General features: G+C 39.7%; 3 protein-coding genes and 1 long non-coding RNA gene across 15 annotated transcripts in view; 2 read left to right on the top strand and 2 right to left on the bottom strand.

Annotated features, from left to right (window-relative positions):
• Positions 1–112: 112 nt before the first annotated feature.
• On the bottom strand, positions 113–9,854 carry LOC146515045 (proton myo-inositol cotransporter-like). Of its 10 annotated transcripts, XM_085166488.1 has the most exons (13): positions 9,698–9,854; positions 8,247–8,713; positions 7,864–8,023; positions 7,477–7,685; positions 7,261–7,369; positions 6,962–7,125; positions 6,486–6,600; positions 6,002–6,127; positions 4,954–5,072; positions 4,094–4,246; positions 2,238–2,410; positions 1,216–1,284; positions 118–1,100 (listed from the first exon to the last, which is right to left on the bottom strand). In XM_085166488.1, the coding sequence occupies exons 2-13, from the start codon at positions 8,686–8,688 to the stop codon at positions 1,092–1,094; spliced, it is 1,848 nt and encodes a 615-aa protein (XP_085022614.1). In that variant the 5' UTR covers positions 8,689–8,713; positions 9,698–9,854; the 3' UTR covers positions 118–1,091. The 10 variants fall into 10 exon arrangements, 9 of the variants coding, with proteins under 9 accessions (XP_085022616.1, XP_085022615.1, XP_085022611.1 ...); XR_014875101.1 differs by having other exon boundaries at positions 115–1,100; positions 1,216–2,410; positions 9,698–9,850; XM_085166485.1 differs by lacking the exon at positions 9,698–9,854 and adding an exon at positions 8,961–9,685 and having other exon boundaries at positions 116–1,284; positions 8,247–8,716.
• A 389-nt stretch (positions 9,855–10,243) lies between these two features.
• Positions 10,244–14,408, top strand: LOC146515044 (uncharacterized). Its single transcript, XM_085166491.1, has 2 exons — positions 10,244–10,451; positions 12,003–14,408. Exons 1-2 carry the CDS (start codon positions 10,377–10,379, stop codon positions 13,776–13,778), a joined length of 1,851 nt encoding a protein of 616 aa, XP_085022617.1. The 5' UTR covers positions 10,244–10,376; the 3' UTR covers positions 13,779–14,408.
• A 107-nt stretch (positions 14,409–14,515) lies between these two features.
• LOC146515043 (uncharacterized) lies at positions 14,516–20,938 on the bottom strand. 2 transcript variants are annotated; one of them, XR_014875105.1, is made up of 4 exons: positions 19,642–19,996; positions 17,373–18,194; positions 17,185–17,256; positions 14,516–16,525 (listed from the first exon to the last, which is right to left on the bottom strand). It is a non-coding gene; the product is annotated as an uncharacterized LOC146515043 (long non-coding RNA). The 2 variants fall into 2 exon arrangements; XR_014875104.1 differs by having other exon boundaries at positions 17,373–20,938.
• A 902-nt stretch (positions 20,939–21,840) lies between these two features.
• The window catches only part of lrrk2 (leucine-rich repeat kinase 2), a 32,623-nt gene continuing 29,808 nt past the window's right edge, over positions 21,841–24,655 (top strand). Inside the window, exons 1-2 of one of the 2 annotated variants that reach the window (XM_085166479.1) lie at positions 21,841–23,822; positions 24,537–24,619. In XM_085166479.1, the coding sequence (XP_085022605.1) occupies positions 23,687–23,822; positions 24,537–24,619 (219 nt within the window). In that variant the 5' untranslated portion in view covers positions 21,841–23,686. Of the gene's footprint in view, positions 23,823–24,533; positions 24,620–24,655 lie in introns of both variants that reach the window. The other variant, XM_085166478.1, reaches the window with a different exon arrangement.

Genomic DNA, 24,655 nt, shown 5'->3' with positions numbered 1-24,655 from the left:
GGACTCTGAACAGTGCAAAGATCACTCACAACAGTAATAAAAACTATAAACTATATAAAACCGTACAAGAAACACATAAAAAAGACTAAAGCAGCTTTTCCCCACTCTCCCAAATTACACAGAGCACATTGATGTGGACATGGACAGTCAGAAGGATCTTTTATATTATTAGCTTTAACTATGTAGGTCCTCTAGAGTAGGTAGGGGGCATCCCATGGTTGGTTTTCTGGGCCAACCTCTGGAGCGCCTTGTTTTGTGCCACTGTACAAGAGGAAAACCACACACAGAAGTAATATATTAAAATACTCTGTGGAGTAGCAGTAGGACACCAACAGCCTCTGGGAGATGTTCTTTCTCAGGATCTTTGGGAAAGTCTCTGTTATTCTTTGTTTCAGTGTTGTGAGCACTTCAACAATTTTTCATGCCGTCTTAGACTCTTAGAAATGATGTCATGTTACCATCTTCAATTACATTTGAGCAACACTCAAATGACCTTTTCACACAAAAACTGACTGACTTCACAGATCAGGGTCTTTTGACACAAGTTTATTTATCAAATATGACATTGGTGAAAAGAAAACAAAACACACATATATTGTAACTTTGCAAACAGTCAACTTTTCATATACAAAATGCTGATCATCTCACTTATCCATAAAATTCATTTATGGCCTTTTAACCTGAAATGCTTTCCCCTCGAAGCTGTCAAGATAATCAGCTCTGTTCACCCGAGGAAAAACTACCACAAAGGTGGTAGTGTCATGAGTCTATTCTTTTTTTCCCAGCACAGGAGGGAAATCCATTCATTTCAAACAAAAGCAGATTGGATCTGTAACTACAGATCACGTAGTTTTAGGTATCAAGCACTTTCATGTTTCCATGTGGAGGTTTTGTACAATTTCCAAATACATCTTAGCCTGTGCTTGATGTACAAAAAAAAAATAAGGCCGCATGAAAAATATTTAATGAGAAATCAATATTTGTAAATGCCAGCAGTGCCAATAAAGCAAACTGGTACTTATCAAAGTATCCCAGTGTAAAAAGGACATTCTGTACAAAAGCCCTCTGTGGGACGTTGTTCTTGATCACCATTATCTCAGCTGCAACAACAAAGATATGAAATTGAACATTTTGAACATCAAAAAGGCATTTTTCTTTGTACAGTAACATAACATCAAAGTTTGTAGCACTTTAATACCTCGATGCATTACTTACAGTTATATAGGCTATGGCACAGTCTGACTCCACGGCTCCATAGTTTGCTTGGCTGAATTCCAAATCATGCTAAAAAAACAACAACTTGCTATAGCAATCTGGCACGTAGGAAACATATATTTTATTTATCACTTTATTTTATTATTTATTGAAAAAATAAAAGACTTTAAAGTGCAAACTCGCCCACTTTCTAGTTGACAACAGAAACACGTGATTAGTATTTTTGACACCAGCCTTGATTGGAGGACTAACCCCAGGTTATTCCATGATTTCGAAAAGATGTGCAAATGTCCAAGTATGGCAGAAATCAGTGAAAGCAGTTTCACAGATCTTCAAATTCTCAAATCCTTATAATTTCACCACAATCAGATTTTTGCCCACATCTCGTTTTTGTAGTTTATAAAAGATGGATGGTCAGATGGAAATCACGCAACTTAATGGAATTAAATATGTGAGGGTAAACGATGAGTCAGCAACCAACTGTGTGGTTAAAATAACAACAAAACAACAACAAAAGGCTTGTTTCTAAAAGGTTTCTCTCCAAGAAAATGGAAATATTTCACTCATTTTCATTGTGGTCTGATCAGTTTGTAAAACAAGGATTTTCTGATCCCAGCAACACTGTCACAGATTAACTGTGCCCACAGCAATACTGCGTAGACACCAGTCAGTATTCCCTTTTTATTAGTGCATAAATGACAATGAGAAATAAGGAGGATATTCAAAAGTAAGAAATGCAAAGCAACACAATTTCCAGGTGAGATAAAGGCAGAACTAAAAAGAACTTTGAAAAAGTTGCTTAAATAAAAGAAAGCACCAGTTAAAGTCAACCCCAGAGGAGCTCTAGCCTGCGTTTGGTCCCATTCAATCACACCCACCAGAGGGAACCGTGAATACCTTTTCCTCCCCGCAAGAGCAGCCATCCCAGGAAAACCAAAGGACAGAGTGCAAAGCGAATTCATGCCAATCTACTCTACATCTGAGGCGTCGTTGTCAGAGGGGAGGTAGTTGCTGCCTTTTACCCGGATGTATTGGACATGACGATTGTCGTTGGGTGAAGGATCTCCACAGGAGCAGAGCTGACCTGCGAACAGGTTCTCGATCTCTTCCAGCTGTAGGCCCTTTGTCTCTGGGAGGCAGCCCAGTACAAAGATGAGACCCAGCATGGCCAGGCCCGTGTACAAGAAGAACGCACCTGGAATACATGGATTTTGGGAATTAGGCTCAAAACTATGAAGTTCTTGGCTGTAAATTAAACTTGATAAAGTTATGTGTGAATTGTTTATTTAAATAGGAAAAAAAACACCTAATAAACAAATGCAATTCCTCTAAATAACCTTAAAATAACCTTAAAAAGCTATGCACACTGCTCAGAAAACTTAAACACAGTATCAAGTTAAGCTTGCAGGATATTGATGTGGTCAGTTAAGTAGCAGAGGGGGTTATTCATCAGTTTCAGCTTCTTTGGGGTTAATAAAATTAACATCAGGTGCACTAGAGGGGCAACAATGAAACGACCCCCAAAACAGGAATGGTTTTACAAGTAGAGACCACTGACATTTTTCCCTCCTCATCTTTTCCGACTGTTTTTTCACTTGTTTTGCATTTGGCTAGGGTCAGCATCACTACTGGCAGCATGAGATCATATCTGGACCCTCTAGAGGTTGCAAGAGGTAGTCTAGCTTCTCTAGGATGGCAAATCAATACGTGCTAATGCAGAAGGTTTGCTGTGTCTCACAGCACAGTCTCGAGAGCACAGAGGAGATTCCAGGAGTCAGGCAGTTACTCTAAAAGAGCTGGACAAGGCTGAGAAGGTCCTTCAGTAGGACCCATCAGCAGGACCACTATTTGTTACTGGCAGGATGGAAACTGCCAGAGCTACAAAATGACCACCAGCCAATCACTGGTGTAAATGTCTGACCAAACAACCAGAAACAGACCTCATGAGGGTGGCCTGAAGGCCCAGTGTCCTCTAGTGGGTGCTGTGCTCACTGTCTGGCACCATGGAGTCTAATTGGCATTTGCCAGAGAATACAGAACTGGCAGTTCCACCAACCCTGCTCTCACAGATAAGAGCAGGTTTACCTTGAGCACATGTCACAGCCGTGAAAGGGCCTGGAGAAGCCACGGAGAACATTATACTCCCTGTAACAACAGCATGACTGGTTTGGTGGTAGCTCAGTGATGGTCGGGGGAGGCATATTTCTGGAGGGACCTCTACATCCTAGGCAGCGGCGCCCTGACTGCCCCCCAGACCTCACTCTGGTGCAGTGGGTCCTGGGTTCCTCTTGGTGAACAACAATATACTCAGCCTCATGTGGCAAGAGTATGCAGGCAGTTCCTGGAGGATGAAGGACTCAATGCCATTGACTGACACCCACGCTTGCCTGACTTGAATCCAATAGAACAACTCAGGGATGTTATGTTTTGGTCTATCTAACGTTGTTGGGCTGCACCTCAGACTGTCCAAGAGCTCAGTGATATCCTGAGATCCTCAGGCATGCATACAAGCAGGTGAGGGCTGTACAAACTGCTGAGTACCATTTTGAATACCTGGAATGAAGATCGGGAAAATGGACCAGGCTGCCGCATCATTTTTTTTCACTTTTTCAGGAGGTGTCTTTGAATAATTTTCATTTCCATCAAATGACTCGGGATGCTTACGTTCCAAACACATTACCCAGTCCATATAATTTTTTCCTTGGAGGTCTGATCCTTTAACTTTTTTTAAAGAAGTATTTAACCCACTTAACCACAACTCAACCAGCAATAAAAGTGTCTGTCCCTTTCTTTTTTTTTTGCTAAGTTTTATACTTTTAGCGTTTCCAGTTACTTAATACCCTAAAACACTTTAGCTGCTATCTTAATGCAGTCTTACCATAATAAGTAAGAAACTCTGCAACATGGAGAAACGTCAGAGACACCAAGACATTGAAGATCCAGTTCACCCCAGCTGAACAGGCGTTGCCAGTACTGCGCGCCCAAAGTGGGTAGATCTCAGAGTTCACTGTCCAAGGCATGGGGCCCATACCTGTAACATGTATTGTATGCATTATTTTATCACATTAGACATGTGTCAACATATTAGCTGTTGGTTAGCCTTCATGATTAGGATAACACTGATAACATTCAAAGAGGTTGAGTATGAAGAAGCATTTTCCTACATCTTGAAAATTTGTTCTATTTCTATTTCCATAACTTGTTTCTTAGTGTCACATTACAACGTATTAAAAAGTGATGATTTTGTTTTCGAATTTGCAAATGTTTGAATAGACATGATTTAGCATAAAAGATGGACCTGTGTGACTCTGTGTGAAAAGTGATGCTAAGGTGGAAGTGCCTTTTATAAGGAAGGAATTTATAAGGCAACTTTTAAATGAGATCATGTGTTTTCAGAAAAGTCATTTTCAGATGGTGCGACTCATCGGTACATGGTTTATTATTTGAACGACAGGCCGTTCATCACAAGTTTTCAGCCAATAAGACAGCAATGCAACAGTCAGACCTAGTGCTCACTCCTCAGCTTTATAATGCCACTTCACTGACTGTCACGTAGTAGCCATATCCATCATTTGTACTGTCCAAGTTACCTCACAGTCAAACTAAATTAGGGGAATAGACTCCGCACGTTTCGGTTCAGCTGCAATAAGATGGGGATGGCTATGAACTGAGAAATAATAATTAAAATAACAAAATAAAAACAAATACAAAAAAAACAAGAAGGAATTAATTTTAAACCTGGAGCAAAGAACGCAAGGTAGAGGATGAGGCCAAAAAGAACAATCCAGGAGTAAGATGAAGGACAGTAGTTGTAGGCCCAAATTGGATTGTCACTTGCTTCTGTTCCATTGGAACACCTGGATTAAAAATAAAAATAATAAAAAACAGAAACCATATTGTACTTCATAAAGCCACCCTACTGTTTTACATTTAGATTTTATTTAATTAAACATAATTTTATCAAATGTTTTACTTATTTTATTTTCATTGCATTGCATTTAGATTTTTACTTTTTTTGCTTCTTTGATTTACTCAATTTTTGGATTGAATACTTGTTTCATTTTCCTTTTATTGGAGCTAATCATCTCAACTTTGGGGGTAAATAACACAGATTAGCTTAAAAGTATTTGAAAAACAATCTATTACAGTGCAGGTCATAGACAGCATTGTAATATTTCAAGTACTACTTTTAGTAGTATTTTAAAACTGGACCTTCAAATAATGTTCACAGACACATGAACTGAAGGTCAGGAAGAGACGTGCTCTCACACTCTCAGATATGTAACTCAAGCTTAAAACACACAACACATCACCACACCTATGACGTAACACTGGATCCTGTTAATGTGACACAGACAGGAGGCTATAAAACTCCACCCTTCTGTTCCTTCTAACAATTGTCTTACAACAAAGAGGATCATTCAAGTTAATAATGGAGAGTTTTATCTGCACCTGTTCTGTGTTTTGTTAACATTATATATGTAAAATATGTCTGTTGATGGCATTGCAAGACATCCCTGTGTTTTTTTGGTTTTTTACCTTGAAAATGATTAGTGATTAAGTTCAGATGATATTATGCAGGTTTGTTTTTTCCATGAGTTTGTTAGCACTATTATTTCACTACTTCTTTATGCACTTTTGATATCATCCATATTTCCATCCATCCACTTAGCAGTCATATCCAAGAAAGAACTCACTGGAACATCTCTCAGGACCTTTACATTTTTTGTGAGCTAATGCATACACCTTCCCTTTATACAAAAACAAAAAACCCCAAATATCTGACCTTCCCCAGGCTGCATGATCCGTGGATGACTGATTGACAGGAACACAGGAAGAGTCGTACACGTTGGTGCCATTTTCAAGGAAACAAAATCCACAATCTGGATCCAGCATGCAGCCTTCACAAGACCTGCAGGACAGAGATGAATGCAAAAGCTTTCACAAAAGACACCACCAAATCTACTGAGCGGCAGACATCAGGCCTTTAAAGATTAAGCAAATACAGCTATTGTTGGAGGTAGGAGGAAGAGTGAGGGGTTAAAAATCACCAGAGATGCATACACGCACTCCAAGAATGAAAGTTAGCGAAATCATTGTCACAACAGTGAAGAAATACCAAGATAAGCATCGCCACAAAATACATAATACAACCAAATGTTGAATGACAACATAGTGAAAACTGGCAGGAAGTCGAACTGCCCGCATGGTATGTTGCAATACAAAAACAAATAAAAATTAGTGCAGTGTGATTTTTTTTTTTCTCTTACCCATATGTCCTGCAGGTTGAATTTTGGGGGTCTAATGGGTGGAGGGTTATAGGAGGAGAGTTCTGGGCAGATAGCAAGAACCCAACTGCCAACAGAGCCAGACTCAGACCAGTTCCTGCATCGGAAACATAATGAGACAAACACACTGAGAAAGACTGCAGGGGTGTCTGCAGAAACAAACAGTTCATTTTCATATACCTGAATAATATCATTGACCAAATATAATACTATTACCATAAAAACACATTAGTTTTACTTTAGAAGTCAGTCTGGTTGCAAAAGTCCCAGAGATGTTTACATGAAAATGACCCCAGTCCTGCCCACTGTAAACACTTTTGGCCTTAGCTACAGTAAGAACACATTTCTATAGTTTTATTGTTGATTTATGACATATGTTAAATTAACTTAACACAAACACCCCCCCAAACTTAAAAAAAAATGCATCTATCAATCAAGTAATCTCTATAATTACAAACCTAAAAGACTGCCCAGGGTCAGCTTCCTGCGACCCACTTTCTCAACAAGCCAGACTCCCAACAAGGTGAACACAAAGTTGGTAGCTGAAGTTGCTGCGGCCAACCATATTGCCTGTTTATCATCACGCACCCCAGCCATCTGCACAATGGTTGCACTGTAGTACCTAGGATAAAGCACAGGACAGCACAGGACAGATTTACAGAAAACACACTTGCTCTGATGTAGTGCTTGAGGTTTTACAGCAATGGTTAGCATTGTCATGTGGTCTGAAACTGAACAAAACAAAAAGTCAGCCTACATGACGGTGTTTATCCCAGACAACTGCTGAAACATCTGGAGCCCACAACCAACGATGAGAGCCCTACGAGTCGGCAAGTGCCTGAGGATACGGAAAATAACAGGCCCACCTAAAAATAACCAGGAAAAAAAAAAGAAAACACAGTGTGATTAAGCACGCGCACATAACACCTGCTATGTTGCACAACTTACTTTCCCTTTCCCAGACATCGTTTACCTCCATTTAAATCTTTCTCTTCTTCCTCAATGCTGGCTCTGATGGCGTCATACTCCTCATCAATGTTCTGGCCTCCTCTGATCTGGCTGAGAACCTGATGAGCCTCTAGGCTTCGGCCTTTTTGGAGGAGCCAACGGGGGCTCTCGGGCAGAAAAATAAAGCCGAAGAACTGCAGCACAGAAGGAAGGCAGGAAAGGCCCAACATGTACCTAAAGCATGGAGAAGATGCAGCTTCTTGGAATCTGAAAACTCTGGTGCCCTTATTGGCATTCACGGCAAAGATCCAAATAATGGTAAAAAAGGGATAAATCAAATTTAACCAAACTAAACTAAACCCCTGTCATGTAAAGCCCTTAGCACAGGTGAGAGAGCATCAAAGCTGCGTACCTCCAGCCGTCTTGTCTCAGGTAGCTGAAAGCCCCATCAACCACACTGGCAATGAACTGGCCACCAGTGATAAAGAGGGAATTGATAGTGACCAGCTGACCTCGCAGGTGAGGAGGGGAAACTTCTGCGATGTACACAGGAACAGTCATGGAAGCAATGCCTAAAGGCAAGGAGAGGAACAGTTTCATGCTAATGTACAACAGATGCATTCCCACAGACAATACATATTACATCCTAACTCTGCCATATAATTCAGAGCTCTGTGTTTGAATAAGGCAAATATTGAATAATGAAAGTCAAACAAAGAGTTCCTTATAAGGAGCAAAATCATAATGGTGACTTTACCTTGATACAAGCTGTAGTGTTAAATAAAAATCACTTACCTATGCCCAAACCAACTGTAATTCTGCCAACAAGGAGGACCACCTTGTCTGGAGCAAGACTCAAGATGATGCCACCGACAGTGAAGATAAAGCTGGCCACAAGGATACAGATCCTGCGGCCCAGCCACCCGTTCAGGTAGCCTCCACTCAGGGCAGAGAGCGCCGCAGCTCCCACAGTACTGGAAACCAGCAGCTCCTGCCACAGTGCATTCAGGTTCATCTCCTTCTTGAGGAGAATCATGGCTCCAGAAACCACTCCAGTGTCATACCCAAAGAGGAATCCCCCCAAGGCAGAGAAAAACGCCAACAAATAGACAAAAAGCGGCTTGGGGGCATCCCGGTCTAGGAGATTCTCATCCACATGCCTAGATGGAGGTCCTATGAGACTCTGCTCTCCATCGTCCCCGGCTTTCTGTCTCCTGCTGGCCATGAGGTTGCTCATGTGCTCCAAGCTGTACTCATCATAGCTGCTGGACAAAGGAGAAACCAGAGGTTAAGCTCACCAAGGGTTGCAGGTCACCACTTTATTAAATCAACCAGGTGAGATACTTCTGTGAGGAAGTGGCGGTGACGTGTACATGGATGCAGTCATTTCCCATTAAAGCAGATTACAAATCATAATCATTTTTTGTTGTTGTCGTTTTCCCCTCAACAAAATAATAGCAATATTTTCAGTGCAAGACGTTCAGCTAACCTCTAAGTTAAAGTCCAAACCTTGGGTGTGTTTTTAGGTGTCCAGCTCGAAAAAGCAACAGGAAAGAAAGCACCACGTCGTGATTTTAGCAGCTATACTAGCTAACTTTGATGACGACAACATGTCGTGACTAATTCTTGTGGTTAACCGAGCGCCAGATTCTGCTAGTGTCGCAGATTTCGGAGTCGCGTCGTGGGAAAGCTGCCTAAACAGTGTAAGTTGATGGCTTTAAGCTGACTTTAGATGTTTTTGTTCACCACTGACAGCGCTACTGCTTTGCTCTGCGTGCAGCCATGTTTGTGCGTGAGGTCACGTGCCCACCCGGCTACAAAAAACAATGTCGTTTCTGTTTTTTTCAAACAGAGAGTTTACAATCTTCCTACAGCACCGTGCCAAACTCCATCCAAAATGTCATTTTTAACGAAATTGTGCTCAGCGGAGACTTTTGTGCACGTAAAACCAGAGTTGACAGCACATGTATTGTCTACTCGAAAATTCGGCAGAGATGTGAGCGAATAATTTTCATTCAGATCACTTTTCCCCATCTATTTTTCATTACTTTCATGAGTATTTCCGAATGTAACGTCTACTTCATTTATTCCTATAATGCTAAAAGTACGGAATGGTAAGTGACCTTTATGCCCCTCGTCCCCATAAGTTATCTGTGTGCAGTAAAGTCAAATAAGTCGCATTACTGGACTTTAGCCTGTCAGGTCACCTTAACTATCTGTGAAAAAAAAACTCTAGCCAACCATACCTCTAAAAAAGCTGCTTTCCTCCAGCGTACAGTGCTGCTGTCGATGTGTTCTTCAACAAACAGGAAGTCTGTTATGTGGATCATATGATATTATCCCTGAAAAAAAAAAACACGCCCATTTGAACTGTAAAATGTAACCCAACTGGTTCTTTTTATGGTAGTCGTGATTAATGAGCCAACACAGCAGGAATTTGTACGGAAGAGGATTAGGGACACTGGAAAAAAAAAAAAAAGAATTCTGACTTTAATCTCAGAATTCTGACTTTAATCTCAGAATTCTGACTTTATTCTCAGAATTCTGACTTTATTCTCAGAATTCTGAGATTAAAGTCAGAATTCTGACTTTAATCTCAGAATTCTGACTTTTTTCTCAGAATTCTGACTTTATTCTCAGAATTCTGACTTTAATCTCAGAATTCTGACTTTTTTCTCAGAATTCTGACTTTAATCTCAGAATTCTGACTTTAATCTCAGAATTCTGACTTTATTCTCAGAATTCTGACTTTAATCTCAGAATTCTGACTTTATTCTCAGAATTCGAAGATTAAAGTCAGAATTCTGACTTTTTTCTCAGAATTCTGACTTTAATCTCAGAATTTTGAGGTGGGCACCTGCAGGCTTCCAGCTTCGGTGACAGCGATGTGTCCAGTTTGGCAGGTGGAGAACTAATTCACTAAATATGGTGGATATAAGTGATTTTTTGCGTGGCCGAGGGGTCCCCGAAGATGCTATTTTATTAATGGAAGAGCAGAAGGTGAGTAACAAAAAGAGAAATAGTTTGGTGTCTACTATTTTTACAGGAAAACAGTTACGGTACAGTTACGGTTAGCGGTTAGCATGCTTGTTAGCTTATAATGTTATATAGGAATGAACGTGTTTCATGATGTTACAGTATACTAGGTGAATTGACGTGTTGATCGCAGGATCATCCCAGATGGGTTCGTTGCATTTTATTTTATTGTTCTACTATTTCAGAGTTTTTCAAGGCAGTTAAGCGGAGCTGTGTTACAGATGCTAGCCGCCTGTCAATATCACTGATATATTTGAAGTGTACAAGTTAGTTACACTTAGTACAGCGGAGGGGAGAAACTGTAATGAATGTTTATGCGGATATTTCACTCAGAAAAATGGGTGGCGTTCATACACAGCCCCGGTTGTTGTTCTGACGGTGGCCGACTGACGATCCCCTCACAACATGTTAGCTAACACAAACTAATGTAGTACATGTAACTGTGTGTATACGTTAGTGGTACAGTGTCGGGAGAAATGAGCAAACTGTTAACTGTTCATAATGTCAGAATGACATCATCGTTCTCCTGCACTGTGTAATGTATGTCAGCTCAAGAAGAAAATCATATCTTATACTTTGAGCTGCCCAGTGCAGTTAACACCTACGTGTGGAAATGGTAGGCTACACTACAGTTCACTACCGGTAAAAAATAAACTTAATACAGTATTTGATTTTTTTTTTATAGAACAATAAAATAAAAAGTACTGGCTGAGGAGCGCTGCCGCGTTGAACTTTGACCTCGGAGTGACGTGACGTTTGTTCGCGCAACCAATAGAAGTGCAGAAAGTCGCAAATCAGGCATATTGTTCGCATAAACACAAAAATAAATAACGAAATAATCCCGATATTGTGCCAAAGACTGATTTACAATGTTGTGTTCTATGTGTAATACCTTTGCTTAAATGACTAAATGGACTGTGTATTTATGACTCTGCATTATAGTCCTGCATACAGAAGTAACATTCATATGTACAGATATATGTACACAAGCGTGTACACAAAAGTCTACTGCTGATCGAGCTGCTCAGTGGTCGTACAATCTCATGCAGAGAGCGTGGAGGTGTTGTCCATGGTGGATGTTAGCTTAGACAACATCCTCTCCTCCCCAGTCTGCTCAGTGGGCTTTAGCGGACCGCTAAAGCTGGCCCTCCCGACCAGTTTGTTAAGTTTCCCCCTGTTCCTCTCTGCCATTCCACCACTACAGCAGACCACAACATAAAAGACAGCAGACGCCACCACAGTGTCCTTAGAAGACGTACTACCTACATCATAACCATTCAAGTCCTGCTTTTTTTCAAATACAGAAGAGGATTTATTATTTACTGAAAGGCTATGCCTTAGTTTGCTTCTTTCATTATTGTGTTTCGCCCGGCATAAAATGGATAGCTTTTCTGATAACTACAGTCAGTACTCTCCTACTGGCATTAGCGGTGACCTAAGAGGCTTAACCGTAATATTGCTTTGCAGTGTGAATGTTGCAGAAAATGACTGTCTTTTCTTTCTTCTTGTGTGCAGATTGACTGTGACGTCATAGCACTGATGGATGACGCAACTTTGGCAAACTACATTCCCTCGTACGGAGACCGAATTGCCCTCTTCAATTTCTGCAAAAGCAAGCAACCACTGTCAAAAAGAAAACTAGGGCTTCTGCAAAAACTTCGTGAGAAAATGAAAACCAGAAAAGAAAGTCCAAAGGAGAACACTTCACATACAGATGCAGGAATAAGACAGACAAAGAAGCAAAAAGCAACACGAAATGTTGAGATAGGATGGATACATTGTGATGGAAAAATAGCCAAACAGGTGAGAGCGAAGCAGGGAGGTGGCACTAGAAAAATTCAAATGGCCACTGATGCTGGATTAAAAGATATTCTTCAGGAAGGAAAGAAACTTTTTTTTCCTGATGGCATATCTCCTAAGGGATGTGAAACAGATTTTGAGTTTGAGGTTTGGGACTTTAAACAGAACCACCTTACTGATGATACCTGCCAGTCTATTGGCAATATGTATGAGGCAGCGAGACTGACAATGTTATGCTTCTACATTGCAACAAAACCAAAAGATCCTGAAGAAGATGCCAGCGAGACATCTGAAGTGGTGTTTGTCTCAGAAAGCAGTGGCAGTGATATTAATCCATTGCAAGTGGGGGAAGTCAGGGGTAATTTTGATGAAGTCATCGCTGGTTCAGAAATTTTAGATGATCCAGAAATTACTTTTGGTCCAATTTTTGATGCTGAAGAAGATACAGAAGACACATTAGTCTATGAGGGTTTTCTTGTCCCCCTCAGTCCACCTAATTCAGAGAACGTAATAACAATCACCATACGTCATACTGACACTTTACATGACATGATTACTGCTTTCTCTGATGAGGAGATTTTGAGCAAAACACTGAATGTGAAGCGCATACTTCCAGACAACACAGAAGAACCAGGCACTGGATCAGGAATACTAAGAGATGTACTCACATGCTTCTGGCATGAATTTTATGAGCGATGCACCCTAGGTGCAACTGTTAAAGTGCCATTCATTCGCCATGATTTTCCTGCTGAAAAATGGAAGGCAGTTGGGCGAATACTCTTGAAAGGTTACCAAGAATGTCAGTATTTTCCAAATAAACTTGCAATCCCTTTTCTGGAACAAGTGCTTTTCAGTGGTGTTTACAGTGATCTTAAAGCACACTTTCTACAGTTTGTCAGCAGCCAAGAATGTGATGTTTTGATGGAAGCAGTAAAAGATTTCTCTGCAGTTGACTTGGATGATCTTGTGGAAGTTCTTGACAGTTATGGCTGTAGAAAAAGAATCACTGCTGAGACTCTTCCTACAATCCTTGATGAAATAGCACACAAAGAGCTTGTCCAAAAACCAATGTTTGTTATTGACTGCTGGAGGGAGATCATCGACCCCCATATCTCCCTCAGTCCGGAGGGACTGACCAAGTTATTCTCTGAACTGCAACCAACTTCAAAAAAAGTGTGCCAGCTACTGAAATTTGCTGTGGATTTGACTCCACAACAAAAAGAAGTGAAAAATCATCTCAAAAGATTCATCAGAGAGCTGGATAACATTAAACTTCAGAAATTTATGCGTTTCTGCACCGGATCTGACCTTATAGTAACAAACAGTATTTATGTGGAATTTCAAGATATGACAGAGTTTACAAGAAGACCAGTCGGACACACGTGTGGGAATGTTCTGCAGCTAGCTAACAGCTATGAAAACTTCCCAGATTTTCGTTCTGAATTTAATGCAGTTCTTGAAAGTAATGTCTGGGTGATGGACATCGTTTAGACTCTCACATTGCATTGCTGCGCTACATTTGAACTGCTCATGCACACTAGAGCATAACTGTAAAGAGATGTTAGGAATATGTATTTTTATGTATTTTGAACTTATACAGTATACTTTTTTTAATTAGAGAGAAGTTTCTCATCTCTGTTAGAAGTCCAGTTTTGGCTAATATTTCATTTTCTTTTATCATTTTGAGTTTTACATGATACAGTCACAAAACAAAACGAACGGGTACACTGTTTACTACCATATCCAGAGCTGTCTTCACCAAATCCAAGCTTTCCAGCTGTAAGACAGAAACCTTCAGCAAAAGCATGAAGAAAGAATACTAAAGCTCTATAAACTATAATTAAACTGCTCTTAAACTTTCTTTAATGCACCATGTGTGGTGTGAGAGCTCAGCACAGTCAAATACTTTTGTAAGTAATTAGTAGTAAGACTAATTCATTCAGATGGTATTTTCTTATTAGGTCAGGGCTAAAACTGAACATAGTTATAATGTAAAAGTAATGCTGTTATGCAACACTGTATTGTAAAAGGAGTAAGTACAATTTTATACTTTAGCATTTGTCATGTCTGAAAATATTTTGCTTTACAGTATATGCAATTTTTTATTTAAGGTAGGTTAAGGTATCAAAGTTTGGCATTTGTTGTTGATTACAAAGGTTCCATTTAAAGTTGGTGAAAATATTTTTTAAAATTCCAGTATTTTCTTAATGTCATATTGTTTCTAAGCATACCTGTTATTCATCCATCAAATTGATTCAAGCTGCTTAAAGGATTCAGTCTGTTTTGAAGACGGTTATTGATTACTGAGATCATAAATAAACACTGTACAGTTCAGTGCAGTGGTCAAGTGCTGTGATTATTCAGGCATCCTTTTGTAATGCCAAATTGTCATGTTCTCAGATATAGTATTAATCTTAACACCTGAAAAAATGTCTTGTTACTGCCAGAAATTATGCATTTTTATTTGTATGCATGTATGTTCTCAACCATTCACACTTGTTTTTATTTCTATACCATAGATGACACTGAAGGAATATGTAATACCACAATAGCCAGTGTTCATGATCTTTACAGTAAGTCACTGATGTATACTGATGCATAACAAGACTGTATGAGATCTATAAGTTTGTTTTAAAAGTTGAGTCATTCTTGTTACAGGGCAGCTTATATGGTTATGTGTTTTAGCCATGTTATTGGCATTGGCAAGAACAGGTTTCTTGTAAACTTTTTCCAATAAAATGTTACTGTACACAGTACATTTGTATTGTTGTTTTGAATATGTTCATCAAGCTCCTTATCTATTTGAACATGCCAGAATTCAAGAGACTGCCACACATGAGCTCAGTAACATGGAAGAATACCATTTATTTTTAATTTCAAACATTTCATAAAGATACACAAATATAAATGTAAAACATGTTGCACTTAATGGGACAATAACTTGGTTCCACTTGCAAGAACTGTTTTGTTGCATTGTTGCTGGGATCCTACAAATAAAAGTCAAAATATTTTTGGTATGTTTCTTATAATTTTAGGATTCATGTCATAAAGGAGCCTTGTATACAACAGCTCACACTGAATCAGTATAGCAATGACTCATGGTCATTTTACATGAAAACCAGCTAAAATATCTTACAACTAACAGAAGTGAAATACAATAATAATTAAGTGATGGATCTTCATATGGGTAAATGATTATAATAGCTTTGCTTTAATATAATTGCACTAAAAGCTCCCCAAAAGGCATAACGACTTTAAATATTAGCAATGATACGTTTATAAAAACATGCTGTTGTCAAGACCTAGAATTGTTAATGCTACTATAGTTTGCTGAAACATACCACAGATAACCCGGACACTTAGCATATCATATGCTGGTGCCTGGGTTTCCAGCCATGAATATTTAGATTAAAGGTTGATACAGAAAACAATGAGCAGGGAGCTGGTCAGTTTATATTTTATATACTATGCACATGTCTGGCAACAAAACACAGAAATTTATATTGCAGTTTACTGGTAGGCAGGTTTACACCACTTATGATTCAATCAAAAATATAACATTTGTAAATGCAGTTTAATGTATGGCCTTTTAAAAGGATTGACATGTGTTTCATAACTGATTGATAATAACCAAACTGTATTTATTACTATGATCAACATAAAATAATACTAGTTGGTGCTAACCTCCTATCAGCACTCTGAATTTACATTACAGCAGAAATAAACAGCAATATTCTGAGAGAATGACCTGAAAAATGGCATGTTCGGTCACACCTAAAAGATGTCTTTCATTTAATGTAGTGCAGAAATACCTGCATAAAAGGTACCTGTAAGACATGGCACCTACTATCAAATCACGTTATCAAGATAAAGAGAAATATTTTGTATTTATTTGTACATTTACACACTGAAGTTTCTTAAATACTTTGCAGTATTTCTTCTCTTAACCTAATATACAGATCCGCAGCACCAAGTGGATCTCCTGGGGCATCCCATTCATTTTCTACCATAAGCAGACAACACAGTTCAAAGGCTGTTTCATCACAGGGGTGTTGACCTTTTGGGCTACACTCTTCCATACACAAAGTGATATCCTCCATAGAAATAGGTTTCAGTCTATCCTCAGCACTGTGCAGCTCTGGAAATGAGTACATTACTACTGGTTGACCCGATGCTGCACTACCACTTGGCCGGATTTTGTGCGAGTTCCATGTGTTCACAACTTCATCAAGTTCATCCTACATGAAAAACAACACAATATAAGTTTATGAAACAGGCCATGTACCAGTAGATTTAGCCAAAGTTGAGGCTTATTAACTCATTAATCAACAGACATAGAAAGTGACCTCTAATGTAAAACCAAGCAGCAACAACAAAATAGCACTTTCACTAAACAGCACATGGACACAGAATGGTGCTGCATGATTCTACTGTTGAATAGATAGCCCAACACTTTATACTCAGTGTGCAATGATTCTACAATATATTTTCAATAGAGAATTAACCAAATGATAAGATTGCTTTCTGAAACCGTGCCCAAAGGACCACTAGGTAACAGACTCCATAGTAATTAAAACCATGTGGCAATTAAAAAAAATGCTCCATGCACCTGTGCTGAGAAAGGTGCAGTTACTTCCACTGATAACATGAGTACAATTCCATCAAAGTATTAAAATGGAATCCCAAAAAGTTGATTCTGTTCATCTGGATGTAGCGTTTTCAGTGTGAGAAATGTTTTGTCAAAAAACATTCCTTACCTGGCTGATTGAGCATGCATCAAGACATTAAAATGGAAATAAAATTCATATTTAAATTAAAGAAAAAAAATGTTCTAACCATATTTATATTTTCTATTTATGCAGCTAAGACATTACATAGCATGAGCACATGCTTTTACCTGAATAAGATTGAGAAAGCAGAATTGGATAAGACTTTTGTCCAAAAAATCCCCTGTGAAGTGGCCATCATCCTGAAAAGTTTGCAATAAGTTCATCCAAAATTGTGCACTCTGTTTGCGTAGGGTAGCCCACCATCCTTCTATACGTTGGTTGGCCGTACTTCTTCCGTAACGGAAACTTTTCTCACCTGCAAAACTGTCTGTGTGGTTTCTCCGTAAAAACATCTGCATTTGTTCGACACAACCATTTTCTGTACCTCGGTCAGCACGTAACCTCTCTGGACATCCACTGATGCATGAAACTGTTTTCAGAAAATAACTTGCAATCAATTTAGGGTCATTGTTTGTGATATAAGCCTCCATCCATAAAACATAGCGGCTAAAACCATCTATGCAGCCACTGATAGCAATACCATATGGTTTCAACTTGTCATAGCCATCCATGTGCCAGAGAGCATTTGGCCCTCTGCAGCTGTACTGTCGTCTTCTCAACCGTCGAGCTCGTCTCAGTTCCACACCTTGAGGGTCAACCAATTTGATTATGCATCTTACAGTATCTTGTGACACCACAAATCCATGTTGAATTGCACGAAGATGTAGCCAACAATAACCTTGCATCTGTCCATTTGTCATGATCTCTTGTTGGACAAAGGCTAGCACTTCGTCCAAGTTTGATTGATTCTTCCTTCTAAAAAGCCCAAGTCTTTTACAAATTCTCTTTAGAGTTCGAACACTTATAATTGTCTGATGACTATGTGCTAAAATTGAAAGTATTTCTTTGTTACTGAAAGAAAGTCTGAAATACAGTCTTATTAAGTCATCCAAATCTGACATGTCAGCCACTGTTTCTCTCACTTTGAGAGGTGAACTTTTTGCAGAAGTCCTAGTTTTCTTTTTGACAGTGGTTGCTTGCTTTTGCAGAAATTGAAGAGGGCAATTTGGTCTCCGTACGAGGGAATGTAGTTTGCCAAAGTTGCGTCATCCATCAGTGCTATGACGTCACAGTCAATCTGCACACAAGAAGAAAGAAAAGACAGTCATTTTCTGCAACATTCACACTGCAAAGCAATATTACGGTTAAGCCTCTTAGGTCACCGCTAATGCCAGTAGGAGAGTACTGACTGTAGTTATCAGAAAAGCTATCTATTTTATGCAGGGTGAAACACAATAATGAAAGAAGCAAACTAAGGCATAGCCTTTCAGTAAATAATAAATCCTCTTCTGTATTTAAAAAAAAAGCAGGACTTGATTGGTTATGATGTAGGTAGTACGTCTTCCAAGGATGTTCTACGACACTGTGGTGGCGTCTGCTGTCTTTTATGTTGTGGTCTGCTGGAGTGGTGGAATGGCAACGGGAAACACCTCCACGCTCTCTGCGTGAGACTGTACGACCACTGGGCAGCTCGATCAGCAGTAGACTTTTGTGTACATGCTTGTGTACATATATCTGTACATATGAATGTTACTTATGTATGCAGGACTATAACGCAGAGTCATAAATACACAGTCCATTTAGTCATTTAAGCAAAGGTATTACACATAGAACACAACATTGTAAATCAGTCTTTGGCACAATATCGGGATTATTTCGTTATTTATTTTTGTGTTTATGCGAACAATATGCCTGATTTGCGACTTTCTGCACTTCTATTGGTTGTGCGAACAAACGTCACGTCACTCCGAGGTCAAAGTTCAACGCGGCAGCGCTCCTCAGCCAGCACTTTTTATTTTATTGTTCTATAAAAAAAAATCAAATACTGTATTAAGTTTATTTTTTACCGGTAGTGAACTGTAGTGTAGCCTACCATTTCCACACGTAGGTGTTAAGTGCACTGGGCAGCTCAAAGTATAAGATATGATTTTCTTCTTGAGCTGACATACATTACACAGTGCAGGAGAACGATGATGTCATTCTGACATTATAAACAGTTAACAGTTTGCTCATTTCTCCCGACACTGTACCACTAACGTATACACACAGTTACATGCACTACATTAGTTTGTGTTAGCTAACATGTTGTGAGGGGATCGTCAGTCGGCCGCCGTCAGAACAACAACCGGGGCTGTGTATGAACGCCACTCATTTTTCTGAGTGAAATATCCGCATAAACATTCATTACAGTTTCTCCCCTCCGCTGTACTAAGTGTAACTAACTTGTACACTTCAAATATATCAGTGATATTGGCAGGCGGCTAGCATCTGTAACACAGCTCCGCTTAACTGCCTTGAAAAACTCTGAAATAGTAGAACAATAAAATAAAATGCAACGAACCCATCTGGGATGATCCTGCGATCAACACGTCAATTCACCTAGTATACTGTAACATCGTGAAACACGTTCATTCCTATATAACATTATAAGCTAACAAGCATGCTAACCGCTAACCGTAACTGTACCGTAACTGTTTTCCTGTAAAAATAGTAGACACCAAATTATTTCTCTTTTTGTTACTCACCTTCTGCTCTTCCATTAATAAATAGCATCTTCGGGGACCCCTCGGCCACGCAAAAAATCACTTATATCCACCATATTTAGTGAATTAGTTCTCCACCTGCCAAACTGGACACATCGCTGTCACCGAAGCTGGAAGCCTGCAGGTGCCCACCTCAAAATTCTGAGATTAAAGTCAGAATTCTGAGAAAAAAGTCAGAATTCTGAGAAAAAAGTCAGAATTCTGAGATTAAAGTCAGAATTCTGAGAAAAAAGTCAGAATTCTGAGATTAAAGTCAGAATTCTGAGATTAAAGTCAGAATTCTGAGAAAAAAGTCAGAATTCTGAGATTAAAGTCAGAATTCTGACTTTAATCTCAGAATTCTGAGAATAAAGTCAGAATTCTGAGATTAAAGTCAGAATTCTGAGATTAAAGTCAGAATTCTTTTTTTTTTTTTTCCAGTGTCCCTAATCCTCTTCCGTAAGATTTAGATGGATACGTTTCGCGAAGGTAAATATTAACTGTTGCTTAGCTACTTTCGTTTTTGTTTTCTTATGTATTTTTACCCCCAAAATATGATTAACATTCTTTTTTTAATCAAACAGACACTTGACAGATAAAGACACGTTTTCCACTGGGCTTTCCTACATGTAAATTGTGCAAAAAGCAAAACCAATCTAAACCGTGTTCTAATGTATACTTTAAAACGCACAAAGCATTCTTGTGTCCTAAAATAAAATTTCCTGACTACAATCTTTAAACAACAAGTAAACCGGAGACAACCCTGGTGACCAGAAGAATATCAGTAGCACAATTAGAGTTTGAATCTCATGAAGGTGGCCTGGTGGCCTGAATCACATTTTTTAAGTTTCTTTTCTTTCTTTATTTAAGTAGTCTTCAACAATAGTTCTGAATGATTAAAAAAAACGGCTGAAAAGTGAAGATATTTAGGCATATCACTGGTGGTTGGGGGGTTGTACCCAATGCTGAATACAGGAAAAATAAGATATGACCACTATGTCAAGCTGATATTCTGTGCTCACCGACTGCCATCCAATCCTCAAATCAGATGGTGCTCTCCTTGCCAGGGAACAGCTGGACCTGAACCACAGCTTCCAGGGATACTGGAAGTACCTAGACTATAACATAGTTTGTACTTATGTTATATAATGTAAACAACATAGTTTTATCAATGATTTCTTGTTTTAGCCTCACACTCATTTACTTTCCTCTCTGTGGGAGAAAAGGGTCCATCCAATATCTCAAAAAAAGTGCAAAGGTAGACAGCATGGTATGGTAAACAATATATATTTTATTCTATATATCTATATATTTTTCATAGCTGCTTTTATTATTATATTATCATGATCAGAAACTAATCCCACAATATCATTTGCATTGGTAAGTTAAACTGCATAAAGAAATTATTATTTACAATGCTGCAGTCTGTTCCATGCAGCTACATTTTCAATATAATTCACTGGAGAGCAACCTGTTGAAATGATCACATATCCATCCATCAGTCTACCGATCCATCCATCCATTCATCCATCCATCTTCTTCTCCTTATTTGGGGCCAGGTTGCAGGGGCAGCAGCCTAAGAAGAGAAGCCTTGACCTCCCTCTCACCAGCCTTCTCCTCCAGCTTATCCCAAGGAACACCAAGGTATTCGCAGGCCAGCCACCCTTCAAAGAAAGCTAATTTTTGCCTCTTGTATCTGTGATCTCAATCTTTTGGTCACTACCCAAAGCTCAGGACCATAGGTGAGGGTAAGGACGTAGCTTCACCGGTAAATCAAGAACTTTGCTTTTACACTCAGCAGCATCCGCATCACTGTAGCCACAGCATAAATCTGTCTGTTTATCTTCCGCACCCAGCATTCAACAACAAGACTCTCAGCTACTTAAACTCCTTCACTTGGGACCGTAACTCATCCCTGACCCGGAGTGGGCACAACATCCTTTTCCAGCTGAGGACCATGGCCTCAGACTTGGAGCTGATTCTCATTCCTGCCACTTTACACGCGGCTGCGAACTGCTACAGTGCGAGCTGGAGGTCACCGCCTTACTATACCTTTAGGCGCCCCAAGTCTGTCCAGCATCCTCCCCCGCCACATGACTCGGATCGGGTGATCAGTTGAGAGCTCAGCACCTCTCTTCACACAAGTATCCAGAACATTTGGCCGCAGATCTGATGATACAAAATTAATCATCGACCTGCAGCCTAGGGTCACTTATTGCCATGTGCAATTATAGACACCCTTTTGTTCGAACATGGTGTTTGTTATGGACAATTTGTGGTTTGCACAGAAGTCTAGTAATAGAACATTGCTTTGGTTCACATCTGGCAGGCTGTTCCTCCCAATCACGCGCCTCCGGGTCTCACTGTTGTTGCTCACATGAGCGTTGAAGTTTCCCAGTAAGACGACAGCATCCTCAGGCACACCACCTAGAGGCTCCAAGAAGGCCAGGTACTCTGAACTATCGTTTGGTGCACGGGCGCAGACGACAGCTAGGATCCATTCTCCAATTCAAAGGTGCAGGGAACAAACCCAGGAAAAACTCCAACTTATAGGCAGAAAGCCGAGCGGATGCTAAAATATTCTGACCAAACTGTTTCCAATTTTCCACATTAGGTACAAAGCAACACTGAGAAAGCTTTTACTTTGGAAGCCAAATCATATTGCAAAAACAAAACAAAACAGCAATACAGTGTAACTCTAACAAGTGGGGATGAGTGCATTGATACAAATATTTGAAAGTACTGATCCCAGCATTGATATTGCTCCTGTTTCATGAAAAAGCAGCCACGTCTGTGCAAACACCGGTCCTTTCAGGCAGCCACACTTTGCTCCACCCTCACCTCCTCCCTGTGGTTTGTTGCTGTGGAGTCACATGACTTAGGTGCACCTGGTGTCGAGATATTTATAGCTGTAAATGAAAACACTGCAAACAGCAATGCCTGTAGGAATTTCTCTACTATGACTTTATTGTGTCACAACTAGACAACAGTGGCAGTACAGATTAAAAGTGCAGTTTTACTGTTGTTTACGTTCAGTGATGGCATCTAGTATTGTTAATTCTATGTGGAGCTGCTGCTGTGGTGGGATTTTTGAGTTGAGGGGGCATTCCACAAAATATTTCTGACCGGGAACTCGGAACTTCCGACTTATTCAGGAACACAGCATTAGAAAAACAAAATATCGATCATATTATCGATTCAATACCAATACAAGCTTTGGTATCGATCCGCCACCTCTAGTATACAGGGGTGATTACTTTGGGAGGACACCTAATTTAGAGATTAACTGAAATAATTAAAAAAAAAAAAACTATTTTAGAGTTTGCTTTAGTGTGGGAATTTTCCTCCATCATACACAGCAAATGTCAGTGCCAGGTCAAGCTGCATTGTTGTAAATCTGTAAATCAGCAACTGGCATTAGACGCAGAGTGGGAGGGCTAACTCAAGCCACTCGCTAGCCTGTAAAAGTGTAGCTTGAAGTAAAAACAAAAAACCCGTTGGGGGGTAACGTAAGTGCCGGTTGACTTGGCTCTCTGTTTGACTCGCTTCCCCTGTCAGAGAGAAAGTCGGATTCTCTCTGACTCTATTTTCAGCTTCCTCTTCTGTAAGCGGGGAGTTTTTACTGCCTGCAGTCATATGATGCGATCGTAGGAAAGCAGGAACACGCCTTTCAGAGAGGACTCGCTTCATTTTCACATCCAAGCAACATAAAGTCACGGACTCCGCAAAGAGGAACTTATTCTCTGCCACAGGAAAGTTAGCCGAGGACTGTGATGTCGGAACCGAAACTCCGCGACACTGACCGCTTCCCTTGTAGCAACAGCCACTTATAGCTTTCTGTAGCTACTGTATTATTATGCAACACAGCAATTCAGTAATGTTTTGTAAAGACATGAGTAACTACAGTGGACTTTCAGTGAGTTATTTATACGCTAATGCTGCGCTCAGTGTGGCCGCTCGAAGGCCGTTGTCGGTTCAGAGAGAGCGCAGTGATTGACCTCAATGCACGTCAAGTCGTCGTCAGCTGGAACAGGGCGCTTTAAAGACCATGGTTAACAAAGAGGAGCTGGAGGAAAGGCTGAAAAAACTTTTGGTGAGGCTGAAAACTCCCCAGGAAGACAGGCAACTGTCCACGCTGATTCAAATCATCCAGGATCTGCTTTTCCTGGCGCACACCGACTATGGTAGGAAGCACATTGTTTCAGCGTGTGCATCATTACGCTGCTCATAAACAGCCATCATTTCCTTTTGGCATTTTTGCATTGCATTATGAGAATTAGGTCAGATTAAAAAAAAAAAAATCAATCAAGTAGTATTTGCCCAGTGTGAAATGTGATATGGCATTCAATAATTTTGCATGATCGTTTTTATGGCTTTATTTATTTCAGACCACAATGTAATTCACTGAGCTGTTAAAAAAACAACAACAAAAAAACAACTCTGCTCCTTTTGTGCATTTTTTCCCTTCCATCCTTCCATCTTCTAGTCTATTGATGCTGTATTTCTTTGTTCATATGTTCTACTTTAAGGTTTGTTATACACCAGGTTAATGATTTAGCTGTTTTTACAGAGTAATTTACCAGTTTTGGCGATAAATAAAGCATATCTTATCTTAAATACAAAACATAATGTCTTTGGGGTCATACTAAGGCCATTCTAGTTTACTTAAGACTAGGCGTGAAAACACATTCAAGTTACCTGAAATCAAATTTAAAATGAGATTTACTTAGATTAGTAGATTTTAAGCACAGACTTGTACCTGCACAATAAAGTCCTGCTGTAATGCTGCCTTGTTATGCACATTTAAAAATAGGAATGAGGGTAAAAGGCCCAGTCACTCTATTCAAAACTAATGGGACTCATCGTGTCTTCTTATCTCCTGTTCCATGCTGCAGCAGCTGAACTGTTTGAAGACAAAGATGTCCACGTGCCCCTCGTGCTGGTTCTGTCTACCCACATCAGCAGCAGAGGAGTCCAGCAGGTAATGAATGACACAACGAAAATTAGCCATTATTAT

This window comes from Neolamprologus multifasciatus, chromosome 7, assembly GCF_963576455.1.
Source record: "Neolamprologus multifasciatus chromosome 7, fNeoMul1.2, whole genome shotgun sequence".
Taxonomy (NCBI): Eukaryota; Metazoa; Chordata; class Actinopteri; order Cichliformes; family Cichlidae; genus Neolamprologus; species Neolamprologus multifasciatus.
This window is presented reverse-complemented; position numbering and strand designations above follow the sequence as displayed.

Coding starts and splice junctions, on each gene's coding strand:
- LOC146515045 (XM_085166483.1), bottom strand. CDS start 8,688: ATGAGCAACCTCATGGCCAGCAGGAGACAGAAAGCCGGGGACGATGGA. Junction 2,411..4,093: donor AGAGTTTCTTACTTATTATG/GTAAGACTGCAT, acceptor CATGTATTCCAG/GTGCGTTCTTCTTGTACACG. Junction 1,285..2,237: donor GTCATGTCCAATACATCCGG/GTAAAAGGCAGC, acceptor TTGTTTTTTTAG/CATGATTTGGAATTCAGCCA.
- LOC146515044 (XM_085166491.1), top strand. CDS start 10,377: ATGGTGGATATAAGTGATTTTTTGCGTGGCCGAGGGGTCCCCGAAGAT. Junction 10,452..12,002: donor TATTAATGGAAGAGCAGAAG/GTGAGTAACAAA, acceptor TCTTGTGTGCAG/ATTGACTGTGACGTCATAGC.